Consider the following 22,238-nt stretch of genomic DNA (forward strand, 5'->3'; position numbering starts at 1 on the left):
GAGTTTGTTACAGGAAGCCAACATTTTCCAGCTTAAGTAGAATAAAAATATAAAAATAACAACCAAAAAAGAGCACACTCGCATTACCATTTCTGTTTTACCATCCAAATCTCTGTTGAGTTTTATATTCAACCAAGACAGGCAAAGCAAAATGAAAAGTCGCACTGAACTAACTCTAACCGCAATAATCATGTTTCATAGTCAAAGGCTCTTAAACTGCTGTCTGCCTTCCTTCTCCAAAGTTGAATTCTATAAGAACATGAAGTGGTTCTAGCTGCCTGAAAAAATGCATCCCCCAACTAACCACAAACTCTTTGTACTTTGAAGGTCATGTTGCAAGAGAAGAGACCAAGCTTCTCAACCATGTACTGAAGATTCCAACATCATGATAAGCTGGCACATAAAAGAATTGGCCTACATTTTCCAAACCATAGTTCCACCCATGTTCTTACAAGGTTCTTGTCTAATTATATCTTCAACCACAGGCATAAATATGTTTAACCAGATGTTTCTAAGCAGCTGCTAAGGAGCAATGTTTCAAATTTGTTTTGTTTTTTTCTTAATGCCTTTCTTTCCCTAACTGATCAGAATTCAAGCCATTTATGTGAAGTCACAATGAAACAGATCTTGGTTTCCAACCACAATATCTCAGCACAGTGTCCTACTGTTTATTTGGTTATTTACAAATATATCCAGCAACTCAACAGTAACCCCCCAACACCACAATATGAGCAGGAAAAAGACTCAAGATAATTTATACGTTTGGCGAGTCCTGAAATACACACTTTGAGATCTTCTTGCTCTTTCTTGCCTTTCCATCAAAAGCAAATTTAAGAATATGTACAGGACCACCCAGAAAATTTGGAGATAAGACAGAGGTTCTGCATCCTTTACTGAAACCACAGAATTTATGACCATGGATTTCCATGTTTGTACCACATTTAAAAAGGAGCTTTAGCTCCCTTATGGAGAATTCACAAAATCCCAGACTTACATATTAATATGTAATGGTGTAGGGTTTCCTGCCCGAGCAGGGGGTTGGACTAGATGACCTCCAAGGTCCCTTCCAACTTTACTATTATTATTATTATTATTATTATTATTATTAATATCTCTACTTCAAAAGATCACAGGTAGAAGGCACAGATTGTTATGATTTGTACCAGTGTGGCATGTACATACCATATTGTGTTTGTACATATTATATGCACTTTGATGGGCCTACAATTTTTGAGTTGTTTTTTTTTTTAGTTTAAGAGCTGAATGACAAAATAATTCAGAACTTTTGTCTGCAAAACTATGTACAGATAGTCCATGACTTACAACTACAACTGAGTCCAAAATTTCTGTTGCTAAGTGAGTTTTGCCCCATTTTATGACTTTTCTTGCCACAGTTGTTAAGTGAATTACAGCAGTTGTTTAGTTAGTAACACAGATCTTAAATGATTCTGTCTTCCCCATTGACTTTGCTTGTCACAAAAGGTGATCACGTGATTCCGGGTTGCTGCAACCGTTGTAAATACATGCCAGTTGCCAAGTGCCTGAATTTTGATCACATGACCATGGGGATGCTGCAACAATCACAAGTGTGAAAAATGGCCATGTTACTTTTTTCAATGCCATTGTAATTTCAAACAGTCACTATAAGAATGGTTATAAATCAAGGACTACCTATAGTATCAATCATGCTGCATCAGTATAAATCAGTGGTTCTCAACCTTTTTAATGCCACGACCCCCAACCGGTCGTAAGTCAAGGACTACTCAACCAGTCGTAAGTCGAGGACTACTCAACTGGTGCAGCACCGTTTGCAGAATGGGACTTTTGGCAGGCTCAGCAGGGCAGAGACAGCCTGGACAATTCCTATTGGCTTTTGAAAGCCAATAGAATTAGACTCTATTCAAGAGAGTCTATTCTATTGGCTTTCAAAAGCCAATAGAATAAAAGGGAGTAGCACAGCTAAGGAAAAGGGGGAAAAAATGGCGGACTGCATTGTTTGGCGACCCCCATGAAATGGTCGTTCGACCCCAAATTGGGTCCCGACCCACAGGTTGAGAACCACTGGTATAAATGTTATTCACCCAGTATGATTTTTATACCATTTTTCTTCACAAAGAAACAATGTGATAAGTGTTGCAAAACTGAATTTATTTTGAAATGTTCATTTCTAGTTTTTGAAATTGATGATAAATTCACAGATATAACTATCCTTAATTTTCCAATGTACATTTAAACCAAAATAAGGGGTTATCTATGTTCAAGATGTAACTTTATTCAGACTGCAGTTTACACCTTTGTTGACATCTAAATTCAGTAATAAAGCACTAAGAAATTAATCTACGATCCCCTTCTAAAAACTGAGTGACATTTGTTTTTCCTCTCCATATATTTCCGTAATTTTATTGCATCTATTAAAATATTACTGGCCAGAGAAAAGCAGTTTTCTTGCAAATATTAAAATCAATTCTACCTGAATCACCCAATGAAACCTGGGTATTAATTTTTATGCCATAGGATTAGGGTTGCGTGCCTTTTATTGTAGTATGGAACATTCTAAGGGTACATGTCAATCTACAGCTTTTCAAAGTCACATTAGAGTTGTATCTTCAGATATTGTGGCATGCTTTCAAAATAATAGAAATGTCAACCACTCACATAATGTTCATATTATCCTTAATTAATATAAATTGCATCTAATTTCATCTCTACTTAAATATATCGCTGCCCAAAATAAGGACCCTAATTTTTATGAGTAATTACTATTACTGATGCATCAACACAATTATTTAAATTCAACATATGCAGAGGCAGAAAGCAGCATTTACATTTTTTGTTGCCTCCTTGCTCCATTCTTAATTTTTGTGGTTTGGAATTCTTCCAGATTCTTTCTTCAACTCTGAAGAGAGAAAAAAAATGTGTTTGTTGGATGTCTATGTGTGTATGAATGTGCACATTTGTGTGTAAATATACACCAGTACTCAATCCATTAAGATAATTTGATTGGTTATAATTTAATTTTTATATTAGAATATTATCTTATCAATATATTTTGCAATTATCAATATTGGGGATGAAACTGTAAATTCAAGATTGAGCAAAAGCTTGGCATTTAAAAAATCATAGGTAAGATAGTACATCTTAGAAGATATGAGATTTTGGCAGGATCTATTAATTAGAAGGTAAGTAGATAAACAACTGGTGGCTTCTCTGTTAAGACTTTGGAAAGCTAATGCCAGTCAATAAGATAAGACTGGGCAAGAATGACAAATAGCTTGACTTGATATAAAGCAACTTTCTAGGCTGCTGTGAAATCCAAGCCAAAACTATTGTCTTTTCAACATAGTAGAGTGAATGAAAGACAGCTTTTGTAATTGGTGCCATCCTTTTCCCGATATTCTCAGTTTATGTCAGTTTGTAAGCCCATTTGCAATAGTAGCTATCAAATGAGAATTCAAAATCATAGAACGTTCAGTACTTGTAAATGTGTACCATATGAATTCATCTTCAACTGTGCAAATGGTACATCTACACTTCAGTCCAAATGATTTTGCCTATATTTTTTTACCTCAATATAAAAACCTATCCAAACATAATAAGCTATATAAAAATGGATGTTGCCTAGAATGTTTAAACATACATGAGTTTAAGATTTATTGATTTATTATTATATCCCACTGTGAGAAGACTGTACTAGACAATGCTGTAGTAATAAGAATTAGCATTGTATTAATAAGTTGAAGACTTACATTTCTAGATTAGATCTACTTTATCTGGGTTTGCAAAATTTGGAAAAGGCTAGATAGCAGCAAAAAAGCAGACAGGAAAAAAAACTTACTTCTTTACTAATGACCAGATAGATTTTAACAGCCCCGTTATTTAGCCTTATTCTAAATAATTGGACACTATCAAACCATTATGCATGACATTTCCCTATTTTTAATATAGGATCTAATACACTCAGCAAATCTTATTACTGTGTTAACTCCAATTTAGTAGTTTTCCCTCTCCATACAATGTAAGACAAATTATGTAAAACACAACTGTAAGCATTCTTACTTACTATAATTTCTATAGAGTAGAAAAAAACCTTCCAAATAGATTGAAACTTTGAATCTTAAAATTCCTGTGGAAATCAGGTGCATTTTTTAAGCATCGGATTTGATTATTTAATCAAGCAACTTGCATTTTGCCCTGGCTAATTTAGAAAGCTTATAATATTTTACTCATAAAATAATTGTGCACCTGTTGTGATGGAAACCTATTTAAACAAATCTTAATAGGCATTACAATTTGTTCTAAACATAAGCAAGCACACTGATCAGTCTATAAAACAACTTTATAAATGGCAGGATTATTTTCCTTCAAAGTTTTCAAAGCATTGTGATGTTTAGTATTTAAAAGGCCAAATATATATGATTAATGCCCCAATATTAAATCAAATAAGAAAAATATTCATATTACATGTCAAAACAATTACTTTATATGAGTGAATCCACATAACACACTAAGACATATTATAGTTGTGCGAGATAGTTTTAGCATATCATGTGAACTTAGACAATTATGATGTATTAAATAAACTATGGCCAAGCAAATAATGGCTTAGCATAGTATAACCCCCATGTATATAACAGAATGATTATTCTATAGCATTTGTTTTTCATAATTCAAATCTAAACATGTCAAATTAGATTTAAAGAGACAAGGTATAAAACTACAATTTACTGGCAGCCAATTCCACAAGATGTATTCAATAGGACAGTCTATAATCTATTGCACACATAATAACATGATACTTCCATTTCATCTTTCGCACTGTAAAATCCTCACCAACATCCAACAGAACTGTGTAATTAGCCAGGGTACATGTCACAAACAAATATGACTATGTATAGCTTTTTTTTCTGCCTAATTGAAATATTTTTTTTAAGCATTGCCTATACTTTAGATCAGGGGTCCCCAACCCCCGGGCCGTGGATCAGTACCAGGCTGCGGCATGCCAGCAACCAGTCCGCACAAACAAGCAAAGCCCCATCCATGGGGTGCAGGCAGCACACAAAACCACACACTCTCTAGTTTGTGGAAAATCCTTTGTCCACGGAACCGGTCCCTGGTGCCCAAAAGGTTGGGGACCTCTGCTCTAGATCAGTCAGCTTATGAATATAGAAGGCAAAGACACAAAGAAAACAATGAACAGAGTTGAATGTTATTATTATTATTTTTTGTACAGTAAAGACAGACGGAAATACAAAAGTCATGCTTGCTACTGCTTAGGAAATGACAAGTATAATTTTCATGATATACATATATATATAATACATAAAAAAAATAAAGCCAGCCTTAGATGGCATGCCCCGCCCACATCATCTAATGAATACAAAAAAGGATCACTGTTCTAAAACCATTCCCATCTTGAAAATGCTTCATACCTTTGATGTTTTCAAATGGACAGTATGAAACACTGACTTCAAGGGTGCTTAATTGTGAAGTGTAAAGTACAGTTCCCTGACTTTATCAGCTCTCACTTTAATATGCATAAGCAATGTTACTTAAATATACATTTTAAAATTAACGACTTTATTTCCCAACACTATTTAGAAAAGAGTACATTAGCAAACTTTTCCACAGATATTAATATAACACAAATATATTTAATTTGAGATGGCTGTAGTTTTGACCAACTTTATTTTTCTTTTCCCATCAATTTTTATGAAATAGTAACCCTAAAACACATACACATTCTGGCCATCTGATCACTTTAATAAATTCATTACTAAAAATAAAGTTATGCCCTGTAGTATATTACTAATTAGGACCTGGTATTAATTTTAAGGGGTTTCCCCTGGCCCCTTGTATTCAATATTTACACTGATTTCTCTAATTGGAACCAACTGATCTTTTTCCTGTATATTTATTTTCTAAAGCCTAGCAGTTAACAATGACTCTAATACAAGTGAGGGGTTTTTTGCTTGTAGCTTTTGTTTGAGGTTTAATTAAGAAGACCCAGTGTCTCCAAGCCTGAGCTGTGTTTTTAATTGCTCATATGTATATCATGTAGACTTCAAAAGAAGCAAAAGACATTTATAACACAGAGCACAAAGGGGAGCTTTGAAATGTCTACAACCATACAAAGTGGCATAATTAAAAACCTATGGCTGCTTCTGTGATATATATGCAAGATATATATATTTATAAAGTAAGCTATTGTATACACTCACGACATGCCAAAAGTGGTTTTGCACTGTTAAAGAAATAATCTCAACACATCTCAAATAAACTGCAAAACAAACTAACATGGTAACCTTTTATTCGGGTTGATCTCGTGTTTTCTGTTATCATGGATTTTGAACTTCTGACAGCTTACCCATATCTTCCACTGTTGAATTCTTAATTCAAAAGTAATTATTCCTCCTCTTAAAACAAGAGGTAGCACTTGTAACCATAACATAGCACAACAACTTTCCCAGGGTGGTCCCAACATGATTCCAGAAAAGCATCACAATTAAAATATGCATGCCATTATACTTCATGGCTGTCTTTCTCCTAGCTCCTAAAAGGAGAAAGTGCTATTTCCATCAGCATGAAATTCAATACAGATTTTGCCTACATTGTAGATGGAATCTCTTACAGAGCTGAACTTCTTTGCCAAGCTTTTAAAGTCTAGAAACCTGCATAAACCTTCCTGTTTGTTAACTATTATTATACGACTGAAATTACAAATAATCCACATCACCACCACCACACTGATTTAATTTGAAAATATCTGACTTATGTGAAGTCATTTAAAACCCAGGGAGAAATGTAAAAAGAGTCTACTGGTCATTTGTGTACTCAGAGCACTTCACAATGCAAAATGCCTTTCTTCAGTGGGCAGAGCTATTCACATCAGTCAATGTCGATCCCAAAATAGAACATGCTATACAAAGACCACATGGGACATTTAAGCCACAATAGCTATAAATACAGTTTGTGTTTCAGTAGTAAGTTCCTCCAGAAATGGACACTAGAGCCCATTGCTCAGAGAGAGTATTCACAATCCACCCTTTTGTTAGACTGCTGGAACAATCATAACTTCTTTATATGATCTTAAAGGAGATTATATGCCAATTAAAATAAACCTGTGACAGGGTATATCAGTGGAATAATTATGTTTCAGGCTGTGGATTGATATATATTAATTTTATGTTTTAAGATTAATGTAAGGTGTTACAAGATAAACAATTAATGAGGATATATAACCATATTCTTTTTATTCAGTAACAGAAAATGAAAATTTAGACAGTTTGAAATAGAGGGGAAGAAATAACAGGTTCCAGCAGAAATGAATGTGGGAGGGAATTAAAAGAGAAGAGAAATTAAAGGAGAAATAAGAGGTACTTAAAGGGGGGAAAACCCCTAAATTGGACAGTGTACTGTGTTTGGTTCTTCGGAAGGATGTCAGAAAAGGATTGTATCACAAATACACCCTTCCACAAATGTCTTCCTATAAAATTTCCTAAAAATCCATTAACATTCCAAATTGCCATCTACATGGATTAGACTGGGACTACAGCAATTGGCCATGGTTTTCCCAGTTGCAATGTATGGATGTGAAAGTTGGACCACAAGAACGGCTGAGAGACAAAGAATTGAGGCCTTTGAACTATGGTGCTGGAGAAGACTGCAAAGCGTTCAGACCAGTCAGTCCTAGAAGAGATCAACCCTGACTGCTCTTTAGAAGGCCAGATCCTGAAGTTGAAACGCAAATACTTTGGTCACCTAATGAGAAGTAAGGACTCACTGGAGAAGGGCCTACTGCTGGGAAAGATTGAGAGCAATAGAAGAATGGGAGGACAGAGAATGAGGTGGCTGGATGGAGTCATTGAAGCTGTAAGAGAGAGCTTAAATGGACTCCAGAAGATGGTAGAGGACAGGAAGACCTGGAGGAACGTTGTCCATGGAGTTGCAATGGGTCGGACACGACTTTCCAACTAACAACAACAACAGCAATTTAAGTTTCCTGTGAGAAGCATCAGGCACACCTATACTAGCCACTGGCACACATGCCCCAAATTCTGCATCCTCTAACCCAGGGGTGGCAAACTGCTGGCCCGTGGGCCAGTTTCATCATACCACCCCACTGCCGGCAGTGCAAAAAAGAGTCACAATACATTGTGACACATCACATGACATGGCGAGTTTGACACCTGCGCTCTAACCAGATAGCCAAGTCTTCTAAATAGCCAGAAGAATCCACAGAATACCCCTATTAGGCCAGAAGCAGCTACTCTTTAGAAAAGAGTCGACGTCCATTATTAATCCTGGTATACTGTGAAGGATCCCCTTCATCACAACAGTTATTTATCCTGAATCATTTTTTCTCAAGAATCTTACTAGGATTTAGCTGATTAGAGATATAATCCTCTGATAATATCTCTTCCTAAAAGATGCATGCAAACAAAACAAATTGGTAAGATTGAAAATAATTTTTATTCATTTTTAATTTATTTTATTCATCAAATTTATCTGGTTGCCCATCTCACAGTAAGTGGGCAACATACAATAAAACCTACAATTAGAACATTCTACAAAACTAATTAAAAGTGATACATAAGACCATGAGAGAGAAGTTATTAAATATAATTCAGTCTTTACATTGGGACACATACTGGAGAATTATCTGGTGAAACTCTAGAATCAACTTGGAAAGTTTTAAAAGGATATTAATTCATGGAAAATAAGGATATCGATGGCTATCATAGGCTATTATAATGGCTACACATTGAGTCCAGCACTGAGATATTACTTGCACAAGAACATGAAGGAATGTTTTTGCGCTTGCAGATTGATTTTGGGCTTCTCACAGGCATTTAGCTACCAACAATGGGAACAAAGATAGAGCTAGAATAAGCCTTTGGCTTAATCAAGAATAGGTCCTGTTATAAAATATTGCTAACAGACTAACTGCCCATGGAGACGGGAAGCTATTTTTAAAGTCTCACCTAAGAAGAAAAATGCTCACAAACTACAAAATCTAATGCTAAAATGATGCCTGTTTTGCAACATTTACCTTTTGTTCTATATGTTGTATTGTATATGTATGTATATGTGTAATACTGGCAGAAAAGAAAATGGTTGACTTTCCTTTCCCCCCATTTTTTTTTACCCTGACAGCCTTTCCCCATAACTCAAATTGTCTTGAAGCAGAAATGTATTAAAAGAAGAATACAAATTTCATTTATTCTCCAAACAACTTCTTCCTTCTAAAGTAAAGAATTGGGGAAATTAAAATAAAGAATTCTCATTAGAAATCAGTGCAAAGAGGAGTTCTTCTTCACAAGACCACACCTTTATTTCTTTTATTTGGGATTCTTTAATCATTTTAGTTTGTTTTTAAATTATTTCTTGCTTCACAAAGTCGGTTACAATTATCAATAATTCCAAGAGGAAAGAAATGGCTATACCAAAGAAATATGAAACCCAAAGCCCTGATTTTTGTTCTCAAATCAAAAATGCAACAAGTTTTTTTTCATAAACCACCCATGACTGCACCATCTAAGGGAATTTAAGTAAAGAAAAGATTGTGACAGTGAGTTCCCAAGATCCTGCTTAATAAGAGGCAGCTGCTTTGTGATAGATGTATCAAGCAAATATCCAACACAGGCATCAGAATCAATCTCATCCCACAGAGTTCATCAGCACTGAGACAAGGCTAAATACAAAATAAATTCCATGTGGATATAAAACCAAACATTCTAAAGGAACTGCTGCCCTGAAAGCCCATTTCCTTCAAATTACATATAAAGTTTAGATTAACATTCCTGGGAATTTATCACCCATCAATCTTTTTAGAGGACTACTCCTCTAGATTAAGACATTGTATCCATATTAGAGTTTACCTTTTATTTCTCCAAGGAGTTCACTTGTGTTTAATCTCTCCATTTTCTCTTTCCAGTCTTTAGAAAGTAGTTTTTCCATGCAAGATGAATCTATAAATAAAGGTGAAAGTATTAGCAAAAGTTAATATGAAATTAACAGGCAAACAGTTTGAACAGCCTTTTCCAGAAAATGTGGCTTCAAGGAAATGCCGTGCCTCCTAAATTATGACAGTGGCATCCTATTAACTGCTGATGTACTTGAAGACAGTCAAGGAATAAAAATATATCCAGCTTTCTAAATAAAGTATGATGCCAGAACTATATTGTCCTAACCTTCCAGAGGAATTTACAGGAGAAGCATCCAAGTTCTCAGGAGCACTCAAGTAAGATAGGGAGAGTTTTAATTTCCACAACCACCACCCCCATTTAAAGGGGACACTAGAAAGCCTGTGCTATGCATATTGTGCATGGTTTGTTTATATATCTTTGTGTTGTGGAAAGTTTGTGCATTCATTAATTTATTCATTACATTTGCACTCTGACTTTGGTCTAGATCAAGGTGGCCTACATTGTTATTTCTTCCTTCTATTTTACCCCATAACAATCACCACCTTGTCTGTTAGACTGGTGTGGAGAAAGTGACTAGCCCAAAGTCACCTGATGAGCTTCTGTGGCCGAAGGTAAACTTGAACCTGGATCTCCCTACTTCTAATCCAGTACCTTAATTACTACAGCAAAAAGCTATTTTTGCTGGAATTCAAACAAACATGTTACAAGACAAAGGTTTAACTGAATACACAGTCAAAACAAAGTATAGATATGTGTAGCAGGGACATAATAGTAATATTCCAGTATTTGAGAGGCTGCCACAAAGAGGAGGGGGTCAATTTATTTTCCAAATCACCAGAGGGCCAGACAAGAAACAATGGATGGAAACTAATCAAGGAGAGAAGCAAACTGGAATTAATAACAACAGCAGTTAGACTTATATACCTCTTCACAGTGCTTTACAGCCCTCTCTAAGTGATTTACAGAGTCAGCATATTGCCCCCAGCAATCTGGGTCCTCATTTTATCAACCTCAGAAGGATGGAAGGCTGAGTCTACCTTGAGCCGGTGAGAGTCGAATTGCCAAACTGCTAGCAGCCAGCAGTCAGCAGAACTAGCATTCTAACCACTGCGCCACTATGGCTCTTAAGGAGAAACTTCCTAACAGTGAGAACAATTAGCCATCAGAAGTTGTGGTTGCTTCATCACTGGAGGTTTTTAAGAAGAGACCGGACAATCACTTGTCTGAAATGGTATGGGATCTCCTGCTTGAGCAGGGAGCTAGACTAGAAGACCTCCAACAGACCTTCCAACTCTGATCTGATTCTGGCTTTTGAGAATGGATGTGTGCATATTAGGAGGGAGCACAAACCACATATTTGTCATTTTTTTTCCAATCACAGTAAAATCAACTTTACTGTCTGCTGGAACAGTGGTTTGAACCAATCTTATTGATAGTAGAGGGGGGCATGCAGGCTAAATCTAAGGGGGTGTGTCTGCAATTTATTAAAAAATCATATGGTAGTTATCTTCCCAGCCAAACACTCTCACCTATAATGAATCCAAATCACAAAATAGGGTTTTAAGTTGCCTGCTCATATGCCTGCTTACCTTCTGTTGATAGGAGGACTTATGTCATTGTTCTATTCTGAATTGGGCCCAAGACTTTTGTTCTACCCATCATTACTCCAACATGTGGTTACAGAAAGAAAGAAAATCAATCATCTGCCTAGTGTTTCAATCTATGCCCTAACCACAGGTTCAAAGTTGCCACATCACGTGACGTGTTGGGATGTATCATGACTTTTTTTGCATTGCCAGAGATGGAGTGGATGCAGCCTCTGTATGATGCAACTGGCCCATGAGCCGTCAATTTGACACTCCTGCCCTAAACTATATAAATTCCATCCAAGTGGCAACTAGTGATGACTATGGCTCAAATTTTAATTATGGTTTTTCCTTTTGCCTTTCTGTACTTGTTTTCTGTACTCCTGATAAACACAGTAGGTAAAATTGCAGTTCATTTAAAATATAATCTTAAACAATAAAAATATGCATTCACTTCTCTGAAGCTCACTATTGCTCATTTTTGGAAAAACTCTAAATAATAGTTTAGAGTAACATCTGCATGTAGCCAACCTTTGTAAAAATAATCAGTCCTATAACTGCATACATATTACCAATTTATCAGAAAACAAGATTTCTGCAAAACTTTTTTCCAAGTTGTGTCTACAACAGTATATGTATATTCTTGGAAAGACAATACCACTTGTTTCTTTTCCACCAAGTAGTATTTAGTAGGAAAGCCAATTTACTAATTATATCCTTTTAAAATGGAAAGAAAGAAAAAACAATGAGCGGGAACAAAATTAAGAGGCTTTAAGTTGTAAAGCATTAAAATACTTGTTACACCATACAACAAACAATTTAATCTTAACAATCACAAGCTTTTATTACTCTTATGAATTTTGGCCAGATAATAGAAGCATCAACTAACCACCAATTATCAATAGAACATTATAATTTGTTGCCTGTGATACTATCAGTTTATAAAGATGACTCTCTTGTGCCCAGACAAAATTTTAATCATCCTCACCCCCACAAAATAATGTTGGCTTTAAACTGATATGTACATAAAGAAACAGTATTTAAGCTAAGAGGCTTTCTCCCAATACCACTGTTATTACCACTACTGTATTCAGATATTAGTGTAAAATATAATAGAGAATTAAGGCACATTCGGGCAGCATTAATTTTCAATACTTCTGGAATCTTATAAGACATTTCAACAGAGAAAAAGTGAGAAATGTCTATGGAGATTCTCAGTCATGCAGGTCACGGTTGTCCCAAAGGTGCTTTTTCACAAATGTTCGTTTCTTTGTAAAAAAAATTTCCATAAACTAACAAGCTTTTACATATCCTTTTCCACACACTAACCAGCTTTTCTTTTTAAAATCAATAAATGAGACTGATAGCATTTAATTTGTCAACGCTGCAAATATTGTATATTCTTGCTTTTGACAATATGCAGAACTGTCTGGTAATTATGGGGTTAATACAGAGCAGAAGGGGGGTTGGGGATAAAGCCCGGGAAAGAAAAAGGAAGAAAACATTTGACCGTCACACTAATTGGATAATGTGAGATATGACAGCTAATTTAGGGAGGGAACATGCTGATAATTTAACTGCTCAGAGGAAGAGAACTTAGATCCTAGCATCCCTCCGTTGTGCCTGTGCCGACATTTTGTAACAATAAAAGACTTTTAGGAAAATAATGCCTGGAAATTCTTTGAAATGTTTCATTAGCTGGAACCATAACAACATGCTAAGATCTAAGTTCTGATATGACATTTCTTCATAAGTTCATGGTTTGTGAAGAAAATATCTAAAATTTTATAATTTGGGCAAATTCATCCAAAATTCTTAAATATTAAACCATGGAAATAATGTTACAAAATGGTGGAGTGTGCTAAAATTGAACCATTATTATACCAATAAATTCCCATGAACTACCAGAAGGAAAAATCTGGAAAAGTTCAATATTTTCTACATAACCTAAAGTATATTTCATAATGCCTCAACTTTGCCTTTTCCTTCTAATTTCTGGATGGAGGAAGAAGAAAAGAAAAATAATTCAGTTTCAGGGTATTCCTAACTTCTTAGATGCAAAGAAATGTGGTTTTAAAAGAAAAATAACGATTAAAGACCTGGCTTTCAGACATTATTATTTCATATCACCTTCAACTTATTACATCTCAATAAAGTATACATTTATATAATCCATATAATTGAAAACTATCACTCCTGTGAAAAGCTCACTTTTTAAAATACACTTCTTTAAAAGCGTATTGTTGTTTATCATACAGTAATCTAATAATGACTTTTATTATATCTAAAACATGCTTTTTTACATAAAATCTTGGCAATGTCTAGGCATAGACACAAAAGATAAATACATTAATGATTTATTAATTATTGGCAATGTATGGAATATTTTAAGCAATACATGGAAGAGTTTGCAGAAAACCAATTTCAATCAAATCTCCCTCCCTCTATATTGCAATAAAAAAATCTTCTGTGATGGAGAGGAATCTAGCAATATCTGAAACATAAGCAACTCTCTTGAAATCATACCCAAGAAAACAATATTTATATTGGAGGAAAACAACCAATTTCTATTTACATTATTAAAGTTTATTCCTAGAAGCAAGAAGCTGAAAACACCAGCCTGAAGATGACGAATGGGACTTCGTCGAAATGTCGCCAAGACACTTCCAGTTTGACGCGGGAGAAAACCTGAATAACCAAAGACCTACATACAAACACCCACGAAAACCTCAGAAAACAATTATTAAAGTTCAGTCTATATTTACAAGTGGAGCAATGAAGAATGATCATTAAATTTTAAAATACCTCAGGACTTCTGAAGTTTCTCTTCTTTCATATACTCCATTTCAACATTGATTTTACACTTTAATTATCAATTTCACACAGTCATTATATCATGTAAAATGTCCCATCTTACTTACTGTTTAATTCAGTTTTACAATTCATCTTTACATTCAGAGAAGTCAAGCAAACGGTATTAAAAACAAAGCATCAAAATAAGATTGTTAAAATCACTTTAAAATATATAAGTGGCCAGAGTAGTATTTACAAAATTAGGGGCAAACACTAATTAAAACTTCCTTGAATTATAATATCAATTCTCACCATGCAAAGTCATAATACATTAACTTTACTGGGCCAAATTGAAAGTGACTGATCATATTAAGAACCATCCAGACTATACTGTGCCTGTTTTAACAGACAGCTTCTTCCTCCAACTTATTAATTCAGCTTCCATTTCATTTTATTTCATCTAGAACAAATCAGCTCCAGATTAAAGGGGGGGGGGCATTTGAAGAAAAAAAGATTCCAATAAATCATGAAATATGCAACAATTTCAAAGCCAGATCCTGGTTTCATTCACAAGTACTGGATGCCGATTCATTGAACAAGCCATTGTACTTTAGATTGCACATATTTCTAAATCATAGCAGTTCACCTATTATGCTATATTAAAATTTTACAAATTACACATTCCCTGACATGTAAAATAGAACTCTATTTCATATCTTCTAATGTGGTTCTGTGTAGCAGTGGAGGGTAGCAAATTTCTTTTGTATTATTTTCAATGTATATTCACCCTCTTTTACCAAATTATGATTGTTTTGGAGCAGGGGTCTTCAAACTTGGTCCTTATATGACTTGTGGACTTCGACTTCCAGAATTCCTTAGCCAGGCACGCTGGCTGAGGAATTCTGGGAGTTGAAATTCACAAGTCAAAAAAGGGCCTAGTTTGAAGACCCCTGTTTTGGAGGAATCAGACAAGTGATACTCCTTTTCTATTTGTGCTAATGCTGAAGGCAGCTTATTCATCTTTGTTTTTTCTAGATTCCACTTTCTTTTCTAATTTTTTTCCCTCACGTTCCTTGTAAGATTCATTAAATTATTAATTATGTGCCATAAAGTTCCTTCAGTGACCACATAGATAGAATTGCTCCTTGTAGAGGTTTCCAATTTTATATTTTAAATCTTGTTTAGCAATTTTCCTTTACTCATCTGTGTTGGCATGCCTACCCTCCTTTTCAGTTATTATCTGAAGCATCTCTTACTTATTTTCATCATTATTATAACCTGCACATGTAAACTTTTAATTCCACCAAGAAAACAACTTGACCTTCCTTACAGAAGCTGACCTGCAAACTTCCGGCAGCTTTGCCTGATTTACTCAGTTTGTGTCACTCAGAGTGAAACAGCTGCCTCACATAGCAAGCAACAAGGGAACAGCAAACCTCAGGGTTTGCTGATAAAGCTATCACATGAAGTAACCGCTATTTTCATGTTTCTCAAATGAACTGTGTCAGCCCATACGTATACGTAGAGAAGGCCAGGAACCTCTTCCAAAGAAGCCAAGATGTGATTATTTTAATCATTCAAAAAAAGTTATTTTGCATGCCCTCTTTTTCATACTAGAGAAAATCTAGTATGCTAAGGATTTACACTGACTTAATGGCACATCCCACCCTTTTTTGAAAGTTTTGCATCCCCTGCTAAAGTGTTTGATCGTTTTACTAGGAAATAGTTTGACAATTGCTCCCAAATTGCTTTGGTAGGAATAGCAACATTATTTTGGGAATCCCCTTGACCAGTGGTGGGATTCAAATATGTGAACAACCAGTTCTCTGTATGGATGCCACTTCCGGAAGTCCATTCTGGGTCTGGGCAACAAAAAATTAGCTACTGGTTCTGCTGAAGTGGTGCAAACTGGCTGAATCCCACTACTGCCCTTGACTGAAGAACTTCAAAAGGTATCAAAAGATGAAGGCAAAGAGACGGAACAATCTTCAATCAGGCGCCATTTAAACTCTGCCTCCTACAGTAATGTGTCTAAGCATTATATATTAAGATTTAACAAATCCACATATCTAATAATCTTGTACCTCTTTGGTAAGATATATTTTCATGCTAAGTTAAAATTTGGCGCTTAGACTTCAGTTACAATTTTCTAAATCCACTCCAAAAATGAGGTCTGCAAAGTAGATGCCTTCCACTCTGAAGTCTAAGATATTCCCAAACTATTACTAGCTCTGACTGAAACTCTGGGCTTTCCAAATACTGGGATATAAATATTAGTTGTTGCCAAGCTTGTTATCTAAGCTGAGCTTGACTGGGAACAGAGCTGATAGCTCTCTTTTTTTTAAAAAAAAAAAACCATAATGAACATTTCAATGCATATAGATAAAATGCCATACCCTACTAAAACGCCCTCCCTCATTTTGTTTCCATCCTCATAAATGGGGATAACCCAAGATTCTGCCTTGACATTTATTCTTTTAATATATTTACTAAAAAACAAAACCTTTCACCTTTCCAATGTTTTTGTTCTCTAAAAACAGCTCACACAATGCTCTATTCCTTTTTATTTTTAGCAGAGAAATAGGAGAAAGCATGCTTTTCCCATAGAGCAAGGCACAGATATAAACATCAACACAGATGCTCTGTGAGAGAGCTGAGCTTCTCAGCCACTTGATCATTAAGGAATGCACCAACTGTTTTAGATAATCTTGGGCCAGCTCAAATTCTGTTCCACACTCCCCTTCAGGAGTGGTCAGTCTTGTCCTGCTCCTAATTTTTCATTTCCCTCACTCCTCTGGAAGAAAGAAAGTGGGAAAGAGAGGGAGACCGAGAACTTTTCCAAACAAAGAAAAACTTTCAGACAATTAACCCTCTCTTCTTTCAGATAAATTACTAAGTATCAAATGCAATCTGTTTCCTTTGTTTAGCCAATATGAACAATTTGTAAATGACTCAGGAATAAAATTCAGAAAATGTCATTTTAAATTAGAACCATTATAAACATGCTAATGACTGCTCGACTAAAAAGATGCAGGATTAGTATAAAAGAATATATTTGGTTCTTGAGAAAACACAGTTGTCTTTCTGACAACTATTTGGTCATTGAATTATATGGTTTACTCTAGAAAGCGTTGATTCTATGAGCACTGTAGTAGCCAAATCCATTTCTTATGTCACAGATAGTTATTTAACATATCAGTAAAACTGTTTACATGCAAGTATATTTTGGAGCTGTCAGAACAGTATTTTCATTGTTCCCTTTCCCTCTTACTGTGGGCTGAATTTTTATATTATATGCCTCTTATTTCTGTTTGCATTATACTGACAATGGATTTCATACATACTATAAAACTCATTTTTTCTAATTCCCAGAATAACATGAAATGCTGGTGATTGATAACCTCAGAACTCACACAGGAATAATCACTTATACCTAATATAAAACTAACATAATTTACTTAAAATTCCATATATGTATGTCACTTTCAAGGTGTATTACACTACACATATAAATACTCTTACCTTTATAATACTGATATTAAGTACACAACTGACTAACAAGTATCTGACATTTAAGAAGCAAGTCTCTGTACCTTCTTAACATATTTTAGAGATTCAAATATTCCACATTATAGTTTTATAGTTTTTATAGTTTTATAGACTTATTAAGTAAGCTGAATATCTAGGATGGACATACAGCAATGATTATGTTCTTTACCTACTGAAATTCCACAGATTATTTTGAGTAGTCTGCATTGTATTAACCTTTTATTCTTACATGAGCAAAGTTTACCTGGTAAAAAATACAGGATCACCAACAAATTAGGAAAATTACGGCTACCCTTTTTGCAAAAATCCAGACAACCACTGAATGGTATCAAAGAGAGGCAGAAAACCATATAACTATGTAGTGTGTTTGTGGGTGTTTATACGTGTGTGTATGTGAGAGAGAGAGTGTGAAGCCATACACAAATTTAATATGAATCAAACCACTGAGGGAAGCATGCTACTGATCTTTCCATATATAGTTTATTTGTCCAAAATACCAGATTTCCATATTATTCTGTTTGATATGAATACTTCCAAATGCAATAATTAGGAATGTTACTTTCTATAACTATTTGTAAATCATGCTGGAGACAAATATTGTGACCTCATCTTCACGAAGGATAAGACCATTACTATTCATTGTAGCTCTACTACAGTAACTTCAGTAGAGCAGACTGAATACTTCTCAAGACCCAGTTTGCTTAACATTAGGGAAAAGAATTTGGTTAACATTAAAAAAGGCATTTGGTTAAGATTAGGGAAAGTCTGCCATCACGTTTGTGGTGTTCCCATAGCTATGCTCTTGGCCACTCTAGGAACCAAATGTTGGCTGTTGGTCTCAACTGGTTTTACAGTGAATAAACAGATGGAAATCTGTCCCCAATATTTTTCTATTACAAAAAATCAAACTATGGATGCAAATAGAGGTCTGGAACAAAGACAGAACATTTTTAATTCTATTTCCTCATGTATATTTTCCACCAAATATACATCTATTATTTTTTTCCCAAAATAATATGGAAAAAAACCACAATATTTGAATCATATTTAGATTTCACCCTCCTTTCTTTCCAACACTAATTTATCACTCTGAATTCTGTGTCTTTATAATTGTATTTTACCCAAATGCACCAATCAATGCAAATATTCTTAATTATGTCAGATATTTCCAAGTCAGAAAGTTAAAGCAAACAAGCAAGAATATTTCAGTAGTGAACACTAAATAAAGGATCCAGAAATATTTTTTTGTTTAATAATGCAGCACAATAGCCTATCATTAGCCCCCCCAAAGAATACTAGACAAGTGAAAGTAGAAATTTGGGAGTTGTAGTAGATGCACACTGTAATCAGATTACAAGGACTTCCTTCAAACCAACTCCTACCCTCCCTCCAATAATACCTTAAATGTTTAAAAATTCTGTTGGAATACAAAATTTCAAGGGAAGAGCTTGCAAGGAAATTAAGGCAGGAAAGAATGAAAACAATTGCTACAACCTCATTAAGGGGTTGCACAAAGAAGAGGATTTCAATCTATTCTCCAAAGCACCTGAAGTCAAGATAAGAAGCAATGGATGGAAACTAATCAAGGAGAGAACCAATCTAGAACTAAGGAGAAATTTCCTGACAATACGAATCAGTGGAACAACTTGTGTCCAGAAGCTGTGAATGCTTCAACACTGGAGGTTTTTAAGAAGAGACTGGACAGCCATTTGTCTGAAACATACTGAAATAGTATGGTGTTTCCTGCTTGAGCAGGGGGTTGGACTAGAAAACCCCCAAGTTCTCTTCCAACTCTGTTATTCTGTTATCTTTGTTTATGGTTTCCCAAAGTTTCTTCAGTTCACAAAATAAGTTCTTACCAGGACAAAATTATTCCTTTACTTCTTCCCCCCAAAAGACACACTTCCAAGTGTGAAGTCAACCCTGGGGAGGCAAAAAGTCTGTCTGATCTGAAGACGTCAATTTAAAAAATATAATCAGCTGTTAAGAACTCAGATTTCATTTCTTTCAGATTTACTTCTCACAATGAATGAAATACTACAATGTAAATGGTGTTTACTTTCAAAAACACATTCAAAAATTGCAGCTTTTAACGGGATTGCAGGTTTTAACTGGATTGCAAAACTATTAAAAGAGACTAGGAAGGTCATCTAACTTATTCTAGAGCTTTGTCAGGAGCCCTGGACCTCAATTTAAAATGATACTTTAACTTTTAAAATCCTACATGACATGAGGCAAGCAACAAGAAAAGCAATTTTCAGTTCAACTGGTTCTACCCAAGCCTTAAAGTTGTTGGGGTTCTCATCTAATCATCCTTGCAAATGAAGGTAGAAACATGTTTGGTAGTGGCGGCTATTTAAAGAAGAACATTTGCTGAGAATCTTGTTTATAAACTTTTTCAGACACTTTCTTAAGGCAGGTCTTTTTAAATACATTTAATATAAAACTAATCACCACCATTAGTTTTATAAGAAACCTTAAAGTTAAGCTTGTTTCCTTAATTTTTCCATATTTCCATCAATAAAGTCTACATCAAAAATATGCATTTGCAATTTGTCCAATCTACTGTACCTATATTTGTATATATATTTTTACCAAAAGCATACATTCCTACAAGCAGGTTTTTTCACAGAATGCAATTTTCTTTTATGTACAAGTTTATGTAAGTTTTATATGTAGCTTTCTGAAACAAAACTAGTATATCTGAAAAGAACTCAAGAAGAATATATGTCTGTCTGTCTGTCTGTCCACAAAAATACTCCTCACTCATATAAATGAGTGGACGTATTTTTAGGGAACAGATTAATTAGGTCAGGACTAATTTCTGATCTTTGCCATCTTGATTTGACCTACTTCACAGAGATATTGTGAGGATAAAATGCAGCACACAGAATCATGAATGACATCTTTGTATATTATCTGAAGATATTATACAAACAGAATGAACAAGCACACATTAACAGATTTTTTTCAGCAGATATTAAATACATTTTGAGTTTAAAATATTTTGTTGGAAATAATAATAGTAGTAGTAGTAGCAGTAGTAGTAGCAGTAGTAGTAGTAGTAGTAGTAGTAGTAGTAGTAGTAGTAGTAGTAGTAGTAGTAATAGGCACTTTGGGTGAATCCCAAAACAATTGGAGCACCACTTGAACACCATTGGCGTTGACAAATTCGCCATTAGTCAATTGCAAAAGGCGGCCTTACAAGGAATTGCTTCCATTCTGTGACGATATCTGTAATACCATTAAACATCCACATCTTCCTATCCCAGGTCCTTGGTAAGGACTCGATAGGTAGACAAAAATGCCAAATCCAGTCTGAACATCTGGCTGACTGTGCAATGATCAATAACAACAAAACAACAACAACAAAAGTAATGATGATGATGATGATGATGATGATGATGATGATGATGATGATAGAGTTGGAAGGGTCTTCTAGTCCAATTCCCTGCTCAGGCAGGAAACCCTATACCACTTCAGACAAATGGCTGTCTAGTATCTTCTTAAAAACTTTCAGTGTTGGAGTATCCACCTCTTCTGGAGGCAGGTTGTTCTACTGGTTAATTGTTCTAACTGTCAGGAAGTTTCTCCTTAGTTCTAGGTTGCTTCTCTGATTAGTTTCCATCTGTTGCTTCTTGTCCTGCCTTCAGGTGCTTTGGAGAATAGCTTGACTCCCTCTTCTTTGTGGTGACAGATCATCTAATATACTTATCTCAGACTCTTTGTAGGGTGAAATACAATTGTTTTAAACTACATTTAATTACATTTAACTGTCTCCTTGTATTTTCAACTAGTAAAATTAGACTTTTCTTACTCTTGAATTATTTTTAGCATTCCAGATTTCATTTGCAGTCTTATCACTTACAGTTTATCTTCACTGAATTCTGGCAGATGCATTTGTATTTCTTTCCCACTGAAATTCATATATTTACTTGTATAATTTATCCAATTGATTTCAACAGGATCTATATCAGACTAGATTCTTATGCCCTATGAGCCATCAATGATTTTTTTAAAAAATGTGATTAAATGTTTCAAAATTTAATTCAACTTAGAAAGAAGATACAGCAGATTCTGAAGTTTTTTTTTTCAAAAACAGATATAAGATACAATATCTTTGCCTCTTTCCAACTAGCTGTTCCAAAAATGTTGCCACTGAAAACAAAAATATTCTTAAATCCCAGACAAATCATGAAGACAGTAACACAATATCTTTTGCGTTATTTTTTGCTTGACATATCTTTGTAACAAAAGAAGATTTTTCTTGTTTATCTCCTTCAACAAAATGGTTTAGGAAATATACTAGCTAGCATGATATATAATTTATCTTCTTTAGAGCAGAGGTCCCCAATCTTTTGGGGCACCAGGGACTGGTTAAGTA

The 22,238-nt window shown here is 34.9% G+C and overlaps 1 protein-coding gene across 16 annotated transcripts in view; it reads right to left on the reverse strand.

Annotated features, from left to right (window-relative positions):
- The window catches only part of SOX6 (SRY-box transcription factor 6), a 480,950-nt gene that overhangs the window by 184,907 nt on the left and 273,805 nt on the right, over positions 1-22,238 (reverse strand). For all 16 annotated transcript variants that reach the window (XM_039344591.1, XM_039344594.1, XM_039344588.1 and 13 more), the window contains one exon: positions 9,879-9,968. In XM_039344591.1, the coding sequence (XP_039200525.1) occupies positions 9,879-9,968 (90 nt within the window). The remainder of the gene's footprint in view (positions 1-9,878; positions 9,969-22,238) is intronic.

The sequence above is a fragment of the Crotalus tigris genome, unplaced genomic scaffold (assembly GCF_016545835.1).
Source record: "Crotalus tigris isolate CLP2741 ecotype Arizona unplaced genomic scaffold, ASM1654583v1 scf7180000017933.3771270, whole genome shotgun sequence".
Classification (NCBI taxonomy): Eukaryota; Metazoa; Chordata; class Lepidosauria; order Squamata; family Viperidae; genus Crotalus; species Crotalus tigris.